General features: G+C 44.8%; 1 protein-coding gene across 4 annotated transcripts; it reads left to right on the forward strand.

Annotated features, from left to right (window-relative positions):
- Nucleotides 1-94: 94 nt before the first annotated feature.
- Nucleotides 95-17,921, forward strand: MEAF6 (MYST/Esa1 associated factor 6). Of its 4 annotated transcripts, none has more exons than XM_029571665.1 (8): nt 95-376; nt 7,291-7,406; nt 8,149-8,236; nt 8,902-8,947; nt 10,045-10,237; nt 11,970-11,999; nt 15,878-15,911; nt 17,046-17,921. In XM_029571665.1, the coding sequence occupies exons 1-8, from the start codon at nt 287-289 to the stop codon at nt 17,052-17,054; spliced, it is 606 nt and encodes a 201-aa protein (XP_029427525.1). In that variant the 5' UTR covers nt 95-286; the 3' UTR covers nt 17,055-17,921. The 4 variants fall into 4 exon arrangements, 2 of the variants coding, with proteins under 2 accessions (XP_029427525.1, XP_029427526.1); XR_003851990.1 differs by lacking the exon at nt 11,970-11,999 and adding an exon at nt 11,757-11,911 and having other exon boundaries at nt 100-376; XR_003851989.1 differs by lacking the exon at nt 11,970-11,999 and adding an exon at nt 12,089-12,148 and having other exon boundaries at nt 100-376.
- The last annotated feature ends 1,966 nt before the right edge of the window (nt 17,922-19,887 follow it).

Consider the following 19,887-nt stretch of genomic DNA (forward strand, 5'->3'; position numbering starts at 1 on the left):
CACTGGATGTACGTCTCCATTGCCAAAAGGGCTGCCTCGTCAGTAAATTGATTCTATCTGAAGAGACGGTGCCCGCTAGTGCTCCCTGTCCTGCATAGACTTAGACTTGTAACTTACAGGTCTAAGACGAGAGAGGAAAGGCAGCGCGAGGCATTGCGACCCGGGGATTGGAGCGAGCAGCTTCCTGCCCAGCGCTGAACGTTCGTGCACCCTGCGCCCCCCTCCCCGCCTGCGCCAGCCTCGTTTCCTGCCTGCGCCCGTCCCGGCACCGCCTCCGCCAAACAACATGGCGATGCACACCAAATCTGCGCCCCCGCAGATCCCCGACACCCGCCGCGAGCTGGCCGAGCTCGTCAAGAGAAAGCAGGAGCTGGCGGTAAGGCGGCGGCGACCGTCTCCCCCTCATCCCCCAGCACCTTCCCTTCTCCGCCGGCCCTCTTCTTCCTCCTCCTGCGCAAACGCCGTAGCGCGAGGCTAGGCCGCGCTGGCGCTGTTTGCGCAAATGGTTTGAGAGAATGCGGCCCTGCGCTGCCTGGAATTACCGAAGGGAGTTACGCACTGGCGGTGGCGCAGCTCTGGGGGTGGCGGGGGACTTTGCGCTGTGCAGCTTGCGTAGCCAGGAGGCGGAGCATCGCTAACGGGTAAGGAGGAGGGGAGCCGGCTTCAGGGCGCTGGGAAAGCGCGGCGCTTGGGCAGCTCGCGCAGGCCTTGTCAGGCAGAGCAGGCCGCTAAATAAACGTTTTATTGGTGCAAACAATGGCAAAACGTAAACGGCGCCGAATAACACGAATTCACTTTTTTTTTTTTTTATAAAGACTAATGAGGGAGGTTCCGTTTTAAGATAAATGTCTCCTCCCGCTCATAATTGAACCCTACTTTTCGGCATTTTAGTTTGCTTTACGGCAGCCTGGCTGCCCGGACAGACCTGTTACCGTAGAAACCGGCCAGGGGGCGAGGTTTCTTGTAGGCTCCGCCCTCTTTGAGAAGGTTTTTCTCATTTTTTTTTTGTCTTGTCATGGCAACCGCCTGCATGAAGGAGGCCACAGCGTAGACGCCTTGTCCTGGTAATAGGGTTGGCAACTGGCAACGTATTCACTCAGATGTTGTCCAGGTTTACATCATTGAATAAATAAATGGGACATGGACAAGATCGCCACCTGGTGCCTGGAGAGCAGGCAAAACCCTACAGCACCTGCTATTCTCAGGTGGTCACCCATCCTCCTTTTCTTAAGAATGTCCATAGCTAAACCTGAACTCCAACTCCCTGCATGCAATGCAGTAAATCCAGGTGTTGGAGGAGTTGGGGGTGAAGTTAACCCAGGAGGAATTGGATAATGAGGGTGTCAATCCGGTCTTGGATGGTCTGCGGGGTCCACCTAGTGCTTTCCCCATTTCCAAGAAGATTCAGAAGTTCATTAGCTGGGAATGGGACTTTGCCCTTCCAGCCCGCCTCGGGGATGGCAAATCTTTATCCGTTATTAGAAGAGCATTTGTGTTGTGGATCTGCTATGCTGATGGGAGGAGCTAGCAGATGAGAGTAGCAATCTGATAGAATCTACTCCCCCAAGGGGGAGGAGTTAGCAATCCGTCAGAAATCTGCTCCTATGGAAGGAGGAGTTGGCAATCTGTTGTGAACTGGCTCCTATGGAAGGAGGAGCCAGCAATCTGTAACGGATCTGCTAAGGAGTTGGCAATCTGTTATGATATAGACTGCTGAGTTGGCAATCTGTACCAGCGGAGTACTAGAGAGGGTGCTCAGCTGGTCAGGAATGCAAATTGGTGAATCCTTGGGCTGATGGCAGATGACAGCATCCCCAGGAGGATATCCTGAGAGGGACCACTGGCTAGGCTTAAGTATGGAGACAGACACAGATAATTCTTTTATTAGACAGGTAGAACCACCAGAGATGGCAGTAGTGAGCTGATATGTCCAGCAGGGCTGAAGTCCCTCAGATGCTGGAACTGCGATCCCAGGGTTGCTGAGCTGTAAAGAGACTGTAGATAGTGAATAGACAGGGTATGCGATTATATATATATATATGTAGCCAGTACTTAGAAAATAACTCACATAAGGTCTTGAGAGGCTCAGTAGCTGGAAAGGGTTAGGCCCTCGAGGAGCGAGTACCTGGTTCCAGGGAAAGCTCTGAGAGAGCGATGATAACTCACAATAGTCTGTATCTGTAATAATTTCTAGACAGTAGAGAATCTTCAGAGTGTTTATGAACATGGGCCCTCGAGGAGTGAGTGCCGGTTCCTATATGCCATCTGAAAATAGTAACTTACAATGTCTGTACCTGCGGTAGCTTCTGGGCAGTGGAGAATCTTCAGAGTGTTCAGGAACATGGGCCCTCGAGGAGCGAGTACCGGTTCCTATCTGTAATCCAAAATAGTAACTCACAATGTCCGTATCTGCAATCGCTTCCAGGCAATAGAGAATCTTCAGAGGGTTTAGGAACATGGGCCCTCGAGGAGCGAGTACTGGTTCCTATCTGTAATCTGAAATAGAGAAAAGAGAGCGGGGCCCCCAAGGAGCGGGTACCCTTGGTAAGTCCGAGGAGGCAGAGTAGCGTAGAGAGAAGCAGTCCAAAGAATCCCCGCAATCAATCCTTCGGTTGCAAAATAGCTTGGATAGCCGAAGCAAGTCCTTGCTAACTCGATTTGTTAGCAAAAGTAAAGACCTTTTATGTTGGAAGCGGATGACGTCAATACAGGGGGACACCCCTGAGGTACGCGCCCTTGCTGGTACATATTTCGGAGCGCGTGCTCCTAAATCAGGAACATGGCAGATCCGCAGCGTCGAGCCGGCCCATGGATGCCGGAGAGAAGCGGCATGGAGGCGCCGTGGCAGCAAGCCGTCCATCAGGCCCAGAGGGAGTCGCCACACAGGTAGAGAGGGTGGAGCGAGGGTGAAAGCAGGCACGAACGCAACAATTTGGACCGCCTTAAAACACCTAAGGTGGATGTGGTGGTCTCGGCGGTGACCAAGAAGACTATGATTCCAGTGGTTAAGGTTTGCCGCACTGAAGGATGTCCAGGATCGCTAGTTGGAAATTCTATTGACGCGCATGTTTGAGGTGTCAGCCTTGTGTCTTCGAGCATGTGCTAGCATGATGCAGCACGCTTGCTTATGTTGGATTCAGAAGCTGCAGGAACAGGCATCATCCGGAGTGTTGTCCCCCACTCAGGCGGTTCCCATGGAAGCAGGGATGGCTTATGTGGTGGATGCATTGTATGATCTGGTGCACACTGCAGTTAGGAGCATGGTCTTGGTAGTGGTGGCATGCCAACTTCTGTGGCTGTCCAACTGGTCGGCAGACATTTGGTCCAAGACCTAGATCAGCTTATGAAGTCCTTGGGGGAAACCGAGGACAAGAAGAGCAATAAGAAGGTCTTTTCATCCCTTCCCCACTTTTGCAAGAGAAGGAGGTTTCGGTCCAGGAGAGGGTCTTCCTCCTCAGGTTCTAAGCAGTCGTCAGCAGTCCTTTCTGGGGGGCCGGGTGGTCTGTCAGGGTGCTGGAGGAAGTAAGCTGTCACCATGAAGCCAGGCTCACCCACTCCTCGCAGTCAGCAGTAGGGGGCAGGTTGTCCCATTTTTATGAGGAGTGGGTCAAGATTACCTCGGACTGGTGGGTGCTGGACGTTGTAAAGGATGATTACACCTTAGAATTTTATCGGCTGCTCAGGGACACTTTTCTGGAGTCCCACTGTTCTTCTCGAAACAAACGGAAAGCTGTAGAAGAGACTCTGCAAAGGTTGATCAGCTTGGAAGCAATAGTTCTAGTGCCGCTGATAGAGCAGGGACAGGGAAGGTACTCCATCTATTTTGTGGTTCCAAAAAAGGAGGGCACCTTCCGTCCCATCTTGGATTTGCAAAAGGTGAATGTGAGCTTGCAGGTGTTGCACTTCTGGATGAAACTCTGCTTACGGTAATTGTGGTGGTCCACAAAGGAGCGTTCCTGGCATCGGATCTCATTGAGGCTTACCTGCATATTCCCATTCAAAAGGAACATCAGAGGTTTCTGCAGTTCAAAGTGTTGGGCCAGCATTTCCAGTTTCGGGCTCTTCCCTTTAGACTGGCCACTGCTTCTTGAACCTTCACGAAGGTGATGGTGGTGGTAGCGCAGCCTTGAGGAGGGAAGGAATTTTGGTTCACCCATACCTGGACAATTGGCTCATCTGAGTGAAGACGGAGGAGGAGTGCGCTTGTTTGGTGCAGCGAGTGATGATCACCCTGAGCTCTTTGGGATGGGTAATCAAATTGGCGAAGAGTCACCTGTTCCATCTCAGTCTCTGAAGAACCTAGGAGCCCGCTTCTACATAGTGAGGGGCAGGGTGTTTCTGACGGCGGACAGGTTGTTGAAGTTGCAGGAGCAAGTCACCCGGCTTCTACGCTTCCCTGTTCCCAGGATCTGGGATTATTTACAAGTCCTGAGCTCCATGACCTCAACGTTGGATCTGGTGCCATGGGTGCCATGGGCCTTTGCTCACATGAGTCTACTGCAGAATGCGTTATTGTCCTGGTGGAATCCAATGTCAGAGCAGTATTTTTTTTTACTGTTTCCCCTTCTGAAGGAATCCAGCTCCAACCTTGCGTGGTGGCTGTCAAGAAGCAACTTGGAAAGAGGAGTGGATCTTGATGCTCTGGATTGGGTGGTAGTAACCACGGATGCCAGTCTCAAGGGCTGGGGAGCAGTGTGCCTGGGTCGTTCAGCTCAGGGGCTTTGGTCAGTGGCGGAGAAGGCCTGGTCCATCAATCGGTTAGAGACGAGGGAGGTGCACAGGGCCTTGGAAGAGTTTCTGCCTCTGGTCTAAGGTCGCATGGTTCAGGTGTTTTCAGGCAATGCGACAACGGTGGTGTACATCAGCCATCAAGGAGGAACGAAGAATCCCGCTGTGGCTTAGGAAGCTCAGCTATTGTTTGCGTGGGTGGAACGTCACCTTGAGGGAATTGCGGCTTCTCACGTAGCGGGAGTAGAAAACGTGCAGGTGTATTTCCTAAGCAGGCAGCAGATGGATCCTGGGGAGCTGTCCTTGGAAGCCTGGAATCACATTTGTGCCAGATGCGGTGTTCCGCAGCTGGATCTCATGGCCATGCGGGCCAATGCAAAGAAGGCAAGATTTTTCAATCACAGAAAAGAGGTCAGTTCAGTAGGACTGGATGTTCTAGTGTGCTCCTGGCCAACAGGGATCCTTCTGTATGTGTTTCCCCCGTGGTCACTCATAGATCGAGTGCTACGGTGCATAGAAACACATCCAGGGCCTGTAGTACTGGTGGCGCCAGAGTGGCCGCATCATCCACGGTTTGCGGATCTGGTGCATCTGACCATGGACGAACCTCTGAGAGTGGCTCATCTGCTGGGGTTACTGTGGCAAGATCCCATATTTTTGGATTGAGAGGATCACTTTTGTCTCACGACTTAGCTTTTGAGAGGCTGCGATTGCGCATGAAAGGATACTCGGAGCCTGTATTTTCTACTCGTCTCCATGCTAGATGGCCTTCTACTTCCATGGCTTATGTCAGGGTTTGGAAGGTTTTTGAGACCTGGTGTGTTCAGCAGCGGCTGGATCCTCTGGTGGCGTTTGTTCCACATAGTTTGTCCTTCCTGCAGCAAGGCTTGTCCAAGGGTTTGGCTTATATTTCACTCCGTGTCCAGATTTTTGCCTGAAGGGAGTGAAGCATGTGAGACCTCCAGTCAAAAGCTGTGTCCGGATTGGAACCTTAGTCTAGTCTTGCAAGTCTTTTGTGAGGCCCCTTTTGAGCCTTTGGGACGAGCCTCCTTGAGGGACCTGGTGATTTGTACGGCCAGGCGGATTTCGGAGTTTCAGACTCTCTCTTGCCATGAGCATTTCTTGCATATTTCTAATGACAGAGTGTCCTTGCGTATGGTGCCTTCCTTTATGTCGAAAGTGGTTTCTGCCTTCCTTGTGAATCAGACAGTTGAGTTGCTGGATTTCCTGGAGTAGTCTCGAGATTCTATGGAGGGAAGAGATCTCCATCTTCTGGATGTTCGGCCAGCCCTGTTGCGATATTTGAAGTTCACCAGTTCTTTTCGGCAATTGGACCATCTCTTTGTGGTGTTCGGTGGTGCAAAGAAAGGGGAGAAAGCATCTAAAGCTACTTTGGCCACTTGGTTGAAGGAGGCTGTTTGTTCAGCCTATATTTGTAAGTGTCGCACCATCCTGACTGTTGGGCGGAGTGTCAGTTGTTATCTCCCCAAGAGATCTGAAGGGCTGCGGTGTGGTCCTCGCTTCATACTTTCACCAAGCATTACTGGTTGGATGTTCAAGTGTAGGACAATGTAACTTCCGGTGAAAGTGTGTTGAGAGCGGGCCTTTCGGGTTCCCGCCTGATGTAGGGTTGCTTTGGAACATCCCACTTGTCTGGACTGATCTGGGATGTTCAGGAAAGGAAAATTGGTTCTTACCTGCTAATTTTTGTTCCTGTAATACCACAGATAAGTCCAGAAACCCGCCCTGGTGCTACTGCCACTCGGTATGGAAGAGTTTTGCTTACTAATTGCAACAGTTAAATTTGTTGAGTTAAACAGTTGACAGGATGTTGTTGGTGCTGGAGTTTTTATAGGTCTGCAGTTCAGGGTAGTCCAACCCTGGAGTTTCTAGTTTGCTGTGGGAGAGGGGAATGGTTTCTAATCTTGGCTTGGGTACAGGTCAATACTGAAGGACTGCAGGTGGCACTCTCTGTTATGTAGCTGTGCCTCAAAGCTTTTGTTCTCTGCCTCTATCTGCTGGTAGGGATGCATAAACCTACGTGTCTGGACTGATCTGTGGTATTACAGGAACAAAAATTAGCAGGTAAGAACCAATTTTCCTTTGTGATCAGAAATTCTTATTGAAAGAAACAAAATGCATTCTCCAAACATTAGATACATTATGTACACAGCAAAAAAGAAAGAAAAATAGTTTACTAGCAATGAAGAAATTATCCTTCCATTTTTCAACCATTTTAAATCCTTACTTAGCCCTTGGCACCCACCTTTCTCATACGGGAAGAAAGCGACGGTAATGCACATTCTTGGGTTTTGAACTTACAACCCAGTTCGTGGTGGTGTTCTCCTAACTTCTTCCATTTGAAATCGACATTCGAGGTCCTGATACTCATGAGTGAGGAAGGTGGAAAACCGGGACCTGACCTGCTCCATTGCACTTCTCTTGACTTTGTGACGATGTTTTTTGTCATCTCTTTTTGTTAGGTAGGCCACTCTCATGAGCAGGATGGAGCAGCACGAGGCAGTTATTCTAATGCACAGAGCATTATATTTGTCTTTCCAGGAAACATTGGCCAACTTGGAAAGGCAAATCTATGCATTTGAGGGAAGTTACCTAGAGGATACACAGATGTATGGAAATATCATTCGAGGGTGGGACCGCTATTTGACCAATCAGAAGTGAGTATATACAGAGCTCTCTATAGGTGTCATTTTTCCTGAAACAATGAAATCTAAATACAGTACTTTTGTCTTGCTGTATGGGCCCCAAATACAATTGCGTTAACTGGAAAACGATTTCCCCCTCTTCCCCATTGTCAGTGATTCTTTATTACATTGTGCCATTTCATTTGTCTTTGGATTTCATTTTCCTAGTTTCATCTTTCTCTTTTCCCCACTCTCGTACTGGTAGGATTCCCTGTCTGCTGTCCCTTTCTAAAATGCCCAAAGAGAACAGCAGTTTTATTTCCTGATGAGCCCAATTGCATAACTGCCCTAAATTTCAAAACGGACTTCCGTGCCTTAAATCAGCAAGACCGCACATACTGTTGTGCAGCAAGGGCACACACACACACATACACCGCCTTCCTAGCAGGGGTGAAAGTGTCCACGCAGATTTTTACGTGCACACTTTAAAAAATCCAAACTATGCTTGGAACTGATTTCCCTGCCCCTGGGAACATCCCTTTGCAGCACAGGTAAGGACAAGCAGAAAAATAGCTTCTGTGCATGTTTTTGTGCTTGCAACCTCAGGAGTGATTTTCAGAAAGCTCATTTATGTGCACAAAATGCTTTTGAAAATGTATCCCCCGAATAATTAGGCATTGCTGACAGCTGTGCAACATATAGTCTTGTAACCTTTTATCATAACAACATTCGGTTGTATGATTATTAAGAGTAGGGGCATAATTTTGTATTTTAGAAACTCTAACAGCAAAAATGACAGAAGGAATAGAAAATTTAAGGAAGCAGAGCGGCTTTTTAGCAAATCATCAGTCACTTCGGCAGCGGTGAGTAAATGGTTTATGAATTGTGAGTTCTGAGACTCCCATAGCTGCACCATGCTTATGATGATTGCGGAGTCAGCTGTGAAGATTTTCTTTTAAAGGTTATAGGCAAGCACTCAATTTTATCATGAAAGCGATAATTCATGGACGAATGGGAAATCACCAGCATCTGCTGTCACAATGTGAAATTATTGGCTGCCTGCTCTGAAAATTACAGGACCGGGTGGGAAGGGAGAAAGTGACAAATGCAGCTGCAGATCAGACCCAGGAAAGAGTTTTCATATCTCGGTACCCACAAAAAGGTAGAATGAGGAAAAATGGGAAATATGCTGTTTTTCTTTTGACTAAATTGCTAGAAGAGAAACGTTAATAAAATTGGCTCCGTGGTTATAGGAAATAATGTTAATCATTTATGAATGTTTTCCTGGGAGGCGTTTTATTCACCTTTTGTAGGCATCGTGACATCATGCACTTGGGCTTTTCCCATACAACCAGCTTTATGCTTGTGTTTCTCCTGCCGTTACCTCGCTGTGGTAGCTTTTTGAAGCCTGGCTGTATATCTTCTTGTAGCCAATAGCTATTTAACTTAGACAAACTATGAGAAGCAATGAACACTTCAAGTTATTTTGAAGTGACTCCCTCCACATTAACATCTGCTTTTTTCCTAGGCCGTTAGTGCACTGGCTGGTGTTCAGGATCAGCTGATTGAAAAACGTAAGTTTCCTTTTGATCGACATAACACAAGTTAATTCAAAGACAGTAGTAAATTACTTTGAAATGCCGAGTTGGACAGGAGGCTTAACAAAAGCATAATTGTCCTGTTAAAAACCGGTCCATTCCTGTGCAAGATTTAATAGAACAACCAAATGAGGCACAGTATCTACCTAATTGTTATAGGTGATCAAGGATAGATAATGACCATTAAAGAATGATTTTAGTTTTAAGGTAGGGTGTCAGCAAGCCGGGTGTGAGTGTAAGACCTCTCCAGATATGGAGGTTACCCGGACGACTCAATTATCCACCCGTGGCCCATGCAAGGTGTCATATAAATCAAAGTCACAATATTTTTTAAGCATATATGTTCAAAAATGCTATTTAAAAAATGTCTAAAGGCACAGTAAGAGAATGAAACCCCGACGTCAGCTGGCGTTTCGGAACTCCTGCGTCAGCGGAACCTAACTTAGAGAGGAAGTCATCTGGATCGATCACTCCAACTGGATCAGCTGATCTCCACTGACACAGCTGCAAACATTCTTTTGTAAGAATCTGACCCAGAGAATGACGTCATCTGGCAGTCCTAGATAAAAAAAACTTTATTAGCACATAGCGCTCTGGCAGGTACACAGAAAAGCTTCAAAATTAGCAAGCACTACCAATCACAAAAACACAGAAAAGTCCAAACCAAGCGTTCTAACAGTTTGTAAATGATAAATCCATTGTTGTTCAATTTGCAAAAGATGAGGGGAGAAATCTCCCCCACACCAGTTGTGAACCGCGGGTCCTCAAAAACATGAGTGTGGCACAAGCGGAGCAGTCAGGTGGCCATGCTTCAGACAACTCGATGTTCCCAATGTGGGCATCTGATGAGGTAACTGTCCCCTTTCATTTGACAGGTGGAAAAATGTAACCCTACCTTAAAACTAAAATCATTCTCTAGTGGTCACTATCTGTCCTTGATTGCCTATAATAATTAGGCAGATACTGTGCCTAGTTTGGTTGTTGCATTTAATTTGGTGACAGTTTCCTGGAGGAAATAAACCTTTTGCCTGTGGGTGTGGCTGTATATAATGTCTAACTATTTAATTTTTTAGGAGAACCAGGAAGTGGAACAGAAAGTGACAATTCTCCAGACTTTCAAAACCAGGAGAATGAACCCAGCCAGGATGACACAGAAGAAATGGATGGGTCCCTGCAGGGAGTAAAGCCACAGAAAGCTGCGTCTTCCACCTCCTCAGGAGGCCATCACAACAGCCACAAAAAACGCAAGAATAAAAACCGACACAGGTCTGTCGCTTCAGTTGTTCCTTTAATCTAATCTAACCCCAGCCGTCCTCTGGAGGTCCAAATCCATTTTAAATCTTTTAGCAAAGGAACTAAAAAGATTTTAAATGTGATTTCATTTATGGGACAAGTTAGGAAGCTGAATACTTACTGAGGCAGAGAAGGCCCCCAACGCTTCCTGTGTAGTTGGATCACTTCCTGTCTGGCTCAGCCAAGTGCACAAACTGGGAAGAGAAAGAGACGCACCAGCTGCACAGGACGTTCCGGCATGAGAACATGGAGACCCCGGGGATCTCAACGTAGGGGATCTTGAAAGAGTAACCGTAGAACCATGTAAAGTGACTGTAGCAGGCCCAGATATTCCCTGAAAATGGCTGGCTGATTTCTGAGAGGCCTGCGAGAATGAGGGTTCATGACAGAAAGCTTTACTAGAGAGTGGAGTCATAAATGAAGTAAAACATGTTCTCAGGGCCCAAGATTGGCCGTTATCAGCTGAGTAGCATTTTATGCGCTGGTCATAAATTCCTTATAGCATTTCCATATGCACCATATACACAGCTGTCCTAATTGCGCTATTGTGTCCACAAAGCATACTCTGGTGTGCTGCTCGCCACTTTTCGTGCGTTAGGAAGAGGTGCACGACGTGTCACATCCCGCTAGAGACATTGTGATTCTCAACTCTACTCTTCATGGCCCCCAAACTAGTAAACCAAAATACATAAAGTAGTCTAGTCGTTAGATCAGATGAGTTCAGACATTTGTCATGCTGCTTGTCCTGAAAACCAGCCCTGCGTGGTCTCGGAAAAGAAAGAACCTGTGTATGGGTTGGTCTTGGTGTTAACATGGGGGAGTGGTGATGGGCGAGAGCTGCTGCGACTAACGCTGATTCACTGTGAGCTTGAGCAAACGTCCTGCTCTCCCCACGTCTCAGTTTCCTAAATGGTCATTTATTAATGATGCTGTATCCCGTTTACGGCTGTGGAAGCTCTCATGCTGTCTCAGTGCCATACACATCCCAGAGGTGGCTGAATTTATGCTTCTAAAGTACTGTATTGTCAAAGGCAGTGGGATCTCATGAGGGCAAAAGATTGCTACCTAAATCCAAATTATTAGTATAAGTAAGTGTATAACAGCTGCACATTGCCTTTGCTTTCTGCTTATCTAGTTAGACTATAAACCATGTTCTCCTGGAGTTTATATGCATCTGGGAAAAAACTCTCTTGCCAGCACTACTGTCAGCAAAACTGATCTTTAATTTCCCTGCTTAGGAGCATACTCGAGTAGCAAATCAACCTACCCTTTTCACTTTAATTTGAGTGAAAAACAGGGGAAAATATTTTTTTTCTTATTTTAAATGACTGAAAGTCCCTGGAAATCACAGGTAAAACTAAATAAAAATGCCATGTTGTTTTTTTTTTTTTAATGTGTGCACGTGTGTGTGCTTTTCTGAAATGTCTATAGCTGTATGTTTAGCTCCACGTAATGTGACGCTGTCTGTATCCTTCCCCTCTTTATAATGAAGATAACTCGCTTGTGCGTTACTTTCCACAAACCCATGGAGCAAACGCTGTAACACCATTGACCGAGCATCTGTGCTTCGCTTTTGCACTTATCTTTGTGACCGTGATGGCGCTGGTCTTCCACAGACTTTGTAGGATACCTAATCCGCTAATTAATGTAATTATTTAGTATATTAATTACTCTTGCTCTCTTCTTTTCCAATGCTGTCCCTCAGTCCGTCTGCCATGTTTGATTATGACTTTGAGTAAGTACTTGTGCTGTGCTAATAGTTTGTAGATCACTGTGTCTGCCTGGTACACAGCTCTAACCAGTAGTTTATCTCTTCAATTGTAGGTATGTTTATTAGATTAGGCTTGGAAGTTTAATTTTTAAGTAAAGAAAAGCATGACCGAGGTAACATTTCATTTAATAACTTCAGAACAATGGAAACTAATTTTTATTCTCTGTCTAAGTAATCCAACTGTTGACTTGTCTGTGCAATCAGACTAATCTCGGGGAACAATTTTGGAAGGAAATTTCGGTGCTGATTTGGATGTGTCGTCCTGGAGAAAAGTACATTAAAGGGAAGGTCACACGAGAGGTGCTTCTCCTCCTGTAAAATGTCTAACAGTCTGTTATAAACTTCACTTCTTCCTTAGAATTCAAAAGCATATGTGAAGCAGGAAAGATGTAACAGGTCCGCCTAACTCCCCATCCCGTCAGATTTAAAGATCTTTTTAAAAAGAGAGAGACTTGAATTTTAAAATAGCAGTTTGTAACAAAATGCTGGTGATTGGTATTTGGATTTTTGACATGCATAAATTGATTTCCCAGACGTTCTCCGGCTAAAGGTCCTGCTGAATCTGGGCCCGGTGTACCTAGCATTTTTCCCCGTAGACACAAAAGAGCGGAGGGCAACCCTGTAGTACATCCGGCCCTTAAGGAGGTGGATAGGTTGACGTGCCCCCTGTGGTGGACAGCACTGGGATGTAGCCCTGTTACAAGAAAGAAAAAAAGAAAGGAAGACAAAGTAATGTTAGAATTTTACCCAAACATTGGGCCGTGCATGAGGCCATGCTGCAGGGCCTGCTGATCTTCTCAGGCGGGCGTGAAGATGCTCTGACTTTGTCTGTCTGTAGGGGCATTAGAGCTTTTTGTGCTGTTCTGCACCCAGAGGTTACGCAGTAGATAAGACTTCCTAAAGGGCACTTGCATTACCATTCAGTGCCTATGACAAACCTTTGAAAATAAGGTTTAGTTTGGGTGTGGAATTTAATGTGATGATAAGGTTGTGTTTACATCTCGGTAAGGTTCAAGCCTTTTTGACATCCATGTAAATAAGACGTAAGTAGAACTAGATTCTTTGTAGGAGTCAAATAATTATTCACTGATTATTTTCAAGAGTGATAGTAACTAGGAATAAGAAAGAGATGGGCCACAATTTAAAAAATGTGGATAGTTTGAACAGTGAGCTGCATCTTGATAGCAAAAGTACAGCCTATAGGGCAATCCGTGCTTATGAATTTCTGTGCAGTGCACTGCCTTTTTTATTTAAATATTTAGTATTTTCTTAGACACTTTACTGGAGAATTGCACCTGACACCCATTTCTTTGGTGTGACTTTTGTACAAAATAAGGTTACCTTGGCCTACATTTTCCCACCCCTGTGCATTTAACCCTTTTGACTGTCCATTCCCTGGGGAAATTTACATTGATGCAACTTCTGACAATATCTTTGGAATTCTTAGGAAGCAAAGAATTGCAGCTGCCTTATGGCTACGGTGGAAACCTCTTAAAGTGATCTCTTTAACAGAAGAAGGGGCTTGGGTGCTCTCAAAAGCTCATGTACTGTGACCTTTCCCATCACAGGCTTCGTTACGCAGGAAGTCAGCAATTGCTCCTCTAATTTATGTTCATAAATTAAGAAATCTGTGCCCATGCAGATACCCCACTGATAATACAAAAACACCCATTTTAAATATCTTAAAGAACCCGTGGCTAATACTGAGCCATAATGCCTCAGTTTTTAATCGTAGATCTGCCAGTCTAATTAAATAAACTTGTCATGTGCAATTAAAATATTCATGGATTATCAGTGGGTAATATTTTTATTGCATATGAAAAGTTTCTCTAAAACATGTGTTTCGTAAGACTGTGGACCTATGATTAAAAGTTGAGGAATTGTGACTTACTATTCGCCATTGGCCTCAGATTTTGATGGTCTTTGAAGAGATTTAGAAAGGGTGTGTTTGGATTGCCAGTGGATATGTGTGTGTATCGATTCCTCAAATTATCTCGGGAGGGATTTAGGTAAGGAATATACATATAAGGAAGTCATAATGGACATGCAACCCGGCATACACATGCATTTGTACTAAAGTGCATTAATGGCCCATGTTAATGGAATGCAAATGAGTTTACACAGACATTATCGCAAAATCTTAACTATACCACCCTGAGGTTTATTTTGCGTTAACGGGTCTGTGTTCACTTTTGCACATTTTAACATGTTATGTTTCTATGCATTAATAGGTAATGAGCTGTTTTGCTTCTTATTACCTCATTCACTTAGGATTTTGTGGTAAAACGAGTTATTGTGTGTTAAAAGAGCTGTTAGTGCACTTACGCTAGCTTATGCGTTAACAGCGCTTTTTACATGCGTTGGCACATTTTAGTGTATTGGCCTCATCATGAGTCCTTTGTGGCTTGTTCATTTTGTATATTTAATTAGAAGACCAGTAATAAAATTGCGCTAAAAAACCCTCTCCCTTCCAAAGAAAGGGAACCGACTGACACATAGCGATGACATTGTCATTTGAGGGCATGGAAGCCGGTGCGGAAAAGCAAACTGTGATATCGTTAGCCGTGCGGTCCATTATGACTTACCCAGGGGTCCAGTGCTGCTCAGGAGTGGTTCTGTGTAACAGGAGCCTGCTGCACGATCCCTCCATCATTCTTACGGGCTTCTGCCGCAGGTTTCATCTGCATCATCTGTTCCAAAGATATTGTTTAAAAGGAAAGTGCACCAGAGACGACTCTGAACCTGCAATTTAAAAATAAAATGCATAACATTTCTTTCCATTACACTGTCTCATAGGTTTGTAATTGATGTCAAATAAAAAAAACCCATCATTCGATTTCATGCTGGAGGTCAAGTGTGGGTCACTCTGAGCCAAAGCAGCAACTTTAAAAAAAAAAAAAAAAAGATAACTATGTTGAATTTAAAAGTCAATTAGATAAAATTAATACATCTGTAGTTGTATTTTGCCTCTTGGGGCAAGTGCACACAGAGGTTGGGATGAATCCCAGACTTGGTTACAAGCCTACGAGTTACACGTCTAACCCATTCAAATAGAAATCACGCATGCTTCTTCAGATTTTTGTATGGATTAAAACCTATTTTATTTGTGGTTTCTGTCATTTTTTTAATGATGCTTTTGTGCCAGTCTACACTGCTGATGCAATCAAATCCCACGGCCCCGCGTCCTGAGCTCTCCTGTATTCAGTTTGCTTCCGCCCCTCTCCAGCATTTATTGTAGACATTATAAGGATTCTGCCGGGTGCAATCTGGGTTATTTCCTTTTAGTGGGGGGCTTAATTTTCATGTCCTTAGTGGGGCCAGGTGGCAGGATATTAAACGCCCCATCCCTCCATAAATTCAACCGCATTCACTGTCAGCCCAAAGCTTAAAATCCCGCGTTGGGTTCTATGCTTGCCGAGTAAAGTCGAATGCTGACTGTGCTCCTCCCAGCCCCTCCAAATCCTAAAACACTTTGGAGCATGTGGCACAATTGCCAGATTAGCTGAATGGGCGCAGCTATTTAAATTGGAGAAATCCTTGTGCCATAGAGCAGTTACTTAACAACAGGATGTCTCAGCACATTTTAAGAGGGTTTTAAATATAATGATTAAGTGACATCTTTAATAGATTTATGATGTGTTTATAAGGGGCTTAGAATTTATTTATAGTGGAGTTTTTCTCCTGTGCCTCCGTCTGAAAAGTCTTTCAAGGCACTGTTTGATACGGTTCAGTAGGAGCCATTAAAATGCATAAGCAGGTCATTTGTCATGTGCAGTTGATGCCTTAAGTCCATTTACTAGCTAATGTAGTCAGATCTCTGCTTTCTTTCCCTCTACTCACAGGATTGATCTCAAGTTAAACAAGAAACCAAGAGGTGTAAGTATGAGCTCTCCCTCAGCATTGATTAGAAATCCAACATCGTTGCGCTGCATCCATGGCTACTAATGGGAGATCTCACATTTCCCTGTGCAATCCGCACACCTGTTTCCTATATCTGACCTGAAGGTGGCCAGGGATGAAATAGCTGGTCAATTCAGATTCATTAATTCGGCCCTTTTTTTTTTTATCTACATTAACCAGAACTGAGTTTCTGCTCAGTGATTGACTGCTTATTTAATAGTTACGGGTATCCAGACACCAAAATCATGGACTAAGCAAACCGATTGCAGATGGTGTGCCTGCTAGACGAATGGGCAGTGTATTCTCAGTAATACCAGAGAAAATAGAGTAACAGGAATACCGTGAAGGGGGGAAAAAATTAACTTTCGTCCCTGTGCCGCAGGTGTGCCCCTTCTCCCCTGCCCTGCAGCAGGCCCCTCAGATCTACAACCCAGGTGGATTAATTGTCAGTAAATGCTTTTTACAAAGACATTAATTGAATTTGTAAGCTAAAATGTGTTCTTAATGGGGGGGGGGGGGGGGTGTTCCCCATTAAATCTTGAAAAGGAAGGGATTAGCTTGAACATTTCAAAGAGTTAAGTGGTTGAGATGGGGAATTTGTACAGCTTTAACCACCTATGTTCCATCCAATCAGATTATTCAGCACTGAACTAATCACTATTTGGCTTTTATTAAGCAGGGATCTTGTAAAATACCATTTATTTATTTATTTTTAATTTTTATATACCGGAATTCCTGTATACAATACAAATCAGTCTGGTTTACATGGAACGAAAAGATAGCCCTGGTCTGGGAAGTCAGATCGGGGTTTTTTTTACAAAAACCATTGCATGGCTTAAACTGGTGCACCATTGTGCACCAGTTTAAGCCATTACAATTTTTCCTGAGAGCGTACGGCCCGCCCACCCACCCTTCCAACGCTGCCTTTGCTGGTTAAAAGAGGACTGATCAGTTAGATTAATAAAGCTCAAACTGCTCCCCAGTGGGAGTGTGAAAGTATTGCCCGTCTGTCGAGGACAGGTTCCTACAACTCCAGAAGCAGCGGAAACTTCTCCAGCCATTGGTGAACTGAATTGCCTGCTTCAGCGTGCTTTTATCTTTCTTCTGCAGGACTACTAGGCCACTCTTTCAGACTGAAATCATCCAAGGCCCTGGGGTCCTCTGGCAAGACCACCTGAACTTCAAGTAGCCCAGGAAAAAACCCATCCTTCGCAGCGGACGGACGCCGGTCCACGGCAGCTGAATCCCCCAACACTGCAGCGATGAAACGTTTTCAAATACCGTCTCCGTAAACCTGCCTTGGACAAGTGACACCCCCACCCCCTTCACGTTTGTAGTTTTAAAGAGGCTGAACGCTGGGTGGGGAGGGATGAAGGAGCTCTCGGCTGCCAAACGCTGAGACAACCCCACGCTCCCCCGTGGCTGTGAAAGGAAATTCCTGATGCTGTTAATGTTTTGTTATTATGACTAGTGAGGAATGTTCTGTTTAATGTTGGCTAGCAAAAGGTAATGTGATCGAATCGTCTGTGGCTGCTTGTGAGTAACTTGTTTAATATTATTTTTCTTTGTTCTGACTTTTTTCTTTTGGGTTTTTTTTTTTTTTACTTTTACCTGTTGCCATCATAGCTTTTTTTTTTTTTTTTTAACTCGTGGATTGACAGATGAAACATTTCATCATTTTGTCTTGGTAAAATGGACTAGTGAGAAGTAGGCATCAAGTTCTCTGTTTTACTGCATGAAAACTCTCCTCTTTAATTCCTAAATGGCAAACAAGGAAGCTCTCTGCCCCCGGATAAACGGAAAGTCCCTTTGTTCTGATAATGGAAATAGTATGCCAGGTGCGAGAGAGACTCCATGTAACACTGGTGCACTCAACACGAAGCTGCTGATATTGATGTTCTTTACTTTTTACAGGTTATGAATTCATTTGAACCCCTATTTTTAAAATATTGTCTTATTTGAATAAAAAGTAAAAACTTCACAGGTCGTCTTCTCCTGCCTCATACTGCTGTTCCAAAGCTAAACAATATGGGGGGTAATTTTCAAAAGGATTTACAGATTAAAACTGGGTTTTACACGTGTAATGTACTTAATCTGCGTAAGTGGGTTTTTAAAAATTACTATCATTTTTGCCATTGGATTGTCCATAGGTTTTACCTGCGATAAGTGCCCTTAACACAGGTAGATGGCGTTTTAAAATTGCTTCAATAGTTAGACATAACTTTGAAAATGGCCTCCTATATTTTGAAATGTATTCAGCTGGAATTTGCTAAGAATTGAGTAGGGGGCTTCTGAGTTGGGGGGTGGCTATTTATTGCTAGAGTGCAGAGATCCTACTGTTTATTATTTCTGTCTTGTTTCTAGAGGAACGTAGGAGCCGTATTGGGATCTAGGAGAAAGCTGGATCCTTTGCAGGGTGTGATACCTATTCTATGACCATCTTAAGAATTCTCCAATGATAACTGCAGGAAAAGACTAAATTGGCCCAGCCAGGGTGCCCAACTGGCATTCTTCCTCTTTGAGAAGATAAGCAGATAAATTCTCGTACTTAATCCAACACGAGCTCCCTGCCCCCGGTGTCGTTTAACTGAACGTTCAACCCTTTCCTACCACTGCCATCCATAATCTGTCCCGCTCGTGCCCAGAATTCATTGGTAACTGGTAGGTCATGCCAGGCCTCATCATCTTCATCTGTGATGTTTACAAGACCAACGCTACTCTAACACCTCAACTAGGTCCCCATCTGTCTAATAATTCACACAGCTACCAAAAGCCAACCCATTGTCCCAAGCACCTTCATGAGATTTCCAGCACACTGGGATCCCTTCTTCAGGTATCATAACCTGCAAAGAATATTTTGGTAAAGATCTCAGAATATATTGCCTTGATTTACATAAGACCTTGGGGTTTCCATTTTCCTAACAGCTGTGTGAGCGAGCACATCTGTATGAAATGGTATTGCATTCTCTGAGAACAAGGAAACTAGGTTAAGAGCTTAACTTCTGAAAAAGCAAAAGTTGAACTAAACCTATAAAAGCCTGCATGTGCTCTAGGATGAAATAACCTGTAGACTCGAGAAGGGGATGGTCTTAGTTTGTGGGTGGATTTATGTGATGATCATTTTTGCAGAATCCGTGCGATTACGCCAGACTTTGTAGGTTGGAACTCGCCCCTGTAAGCTATTGCAAAGCCAATTTATTTGATAACGTAATTTGTTGCACCTGGGAAACTCCCTCCGTAAACCTCGTACAGGCCTGGCAGGTGCTTAGCAGTCCTGTTTCCTTTTCCCTGTAACCTTAAGAGGAAATGAAATAACAACTAATAAACTGCCAGAAACACGTTTAAAAAATGACCCTTTAATAATTGTTCGTAATTCAGAAAACATCGGATCCATGAGTAATGCTTGTGTTGAATGTAAGGTCCATTTTTTATCCGCGCTTATAATGACATTGGGCTTAGAGCCCTTTGCGGTGGATTCTGGATTCTGTGTAAAAACCATAAGTGATCTCATCTTACACCCTGCACAGAATTGTGAAGCCAGAGGCTCTAGGCTGTTCAACGCTCTATCTGGTTTTGAACAAGTCACTTGAAAGTTCAGGTTGTAAGCTCTTCAGGGCTGGCACATTGTAATAGTGAGAGTGGTTTAGTGGCAGGGCTCTGCAGTGTCAAGCCAAAGGCCCCCCCTGATTTGATTGCCGAGTTGGCTGGGCTATAATCAAAGGGAAGGCTTTGTGGCAGGAGAACGCCCTTTATTTAATCAGTGAGCATGAATTATTTACTGACACATTGGCGAGGGGATGGTTTGGAATGGACGTTAAAGGTTCTTGGCTTATGAAGGTGAAATCACCTTCCTTTTCATTGCATACATGGGCCAGGCTTGCCAGTAAAGGTACAATATTCAGATCACAACGACAGGCAATCGATGATAGGTACAGCAGAATCCACGGGGTGG

This window comes from Rhinatrema bivittatum, chromosome 11 (genome assembly GCF_901001135.1).
Source record: "Rhinatrema bivittatum chromosome 11, aRhiBiv1.1, whole genome shotgun sequence".
NCBI lineage: Eukaryota > Metazoa > Chordata > Amphibia > Gymnophiona > Rhinatrematidae > Rhinatrema > Rhinatrema bivittatum.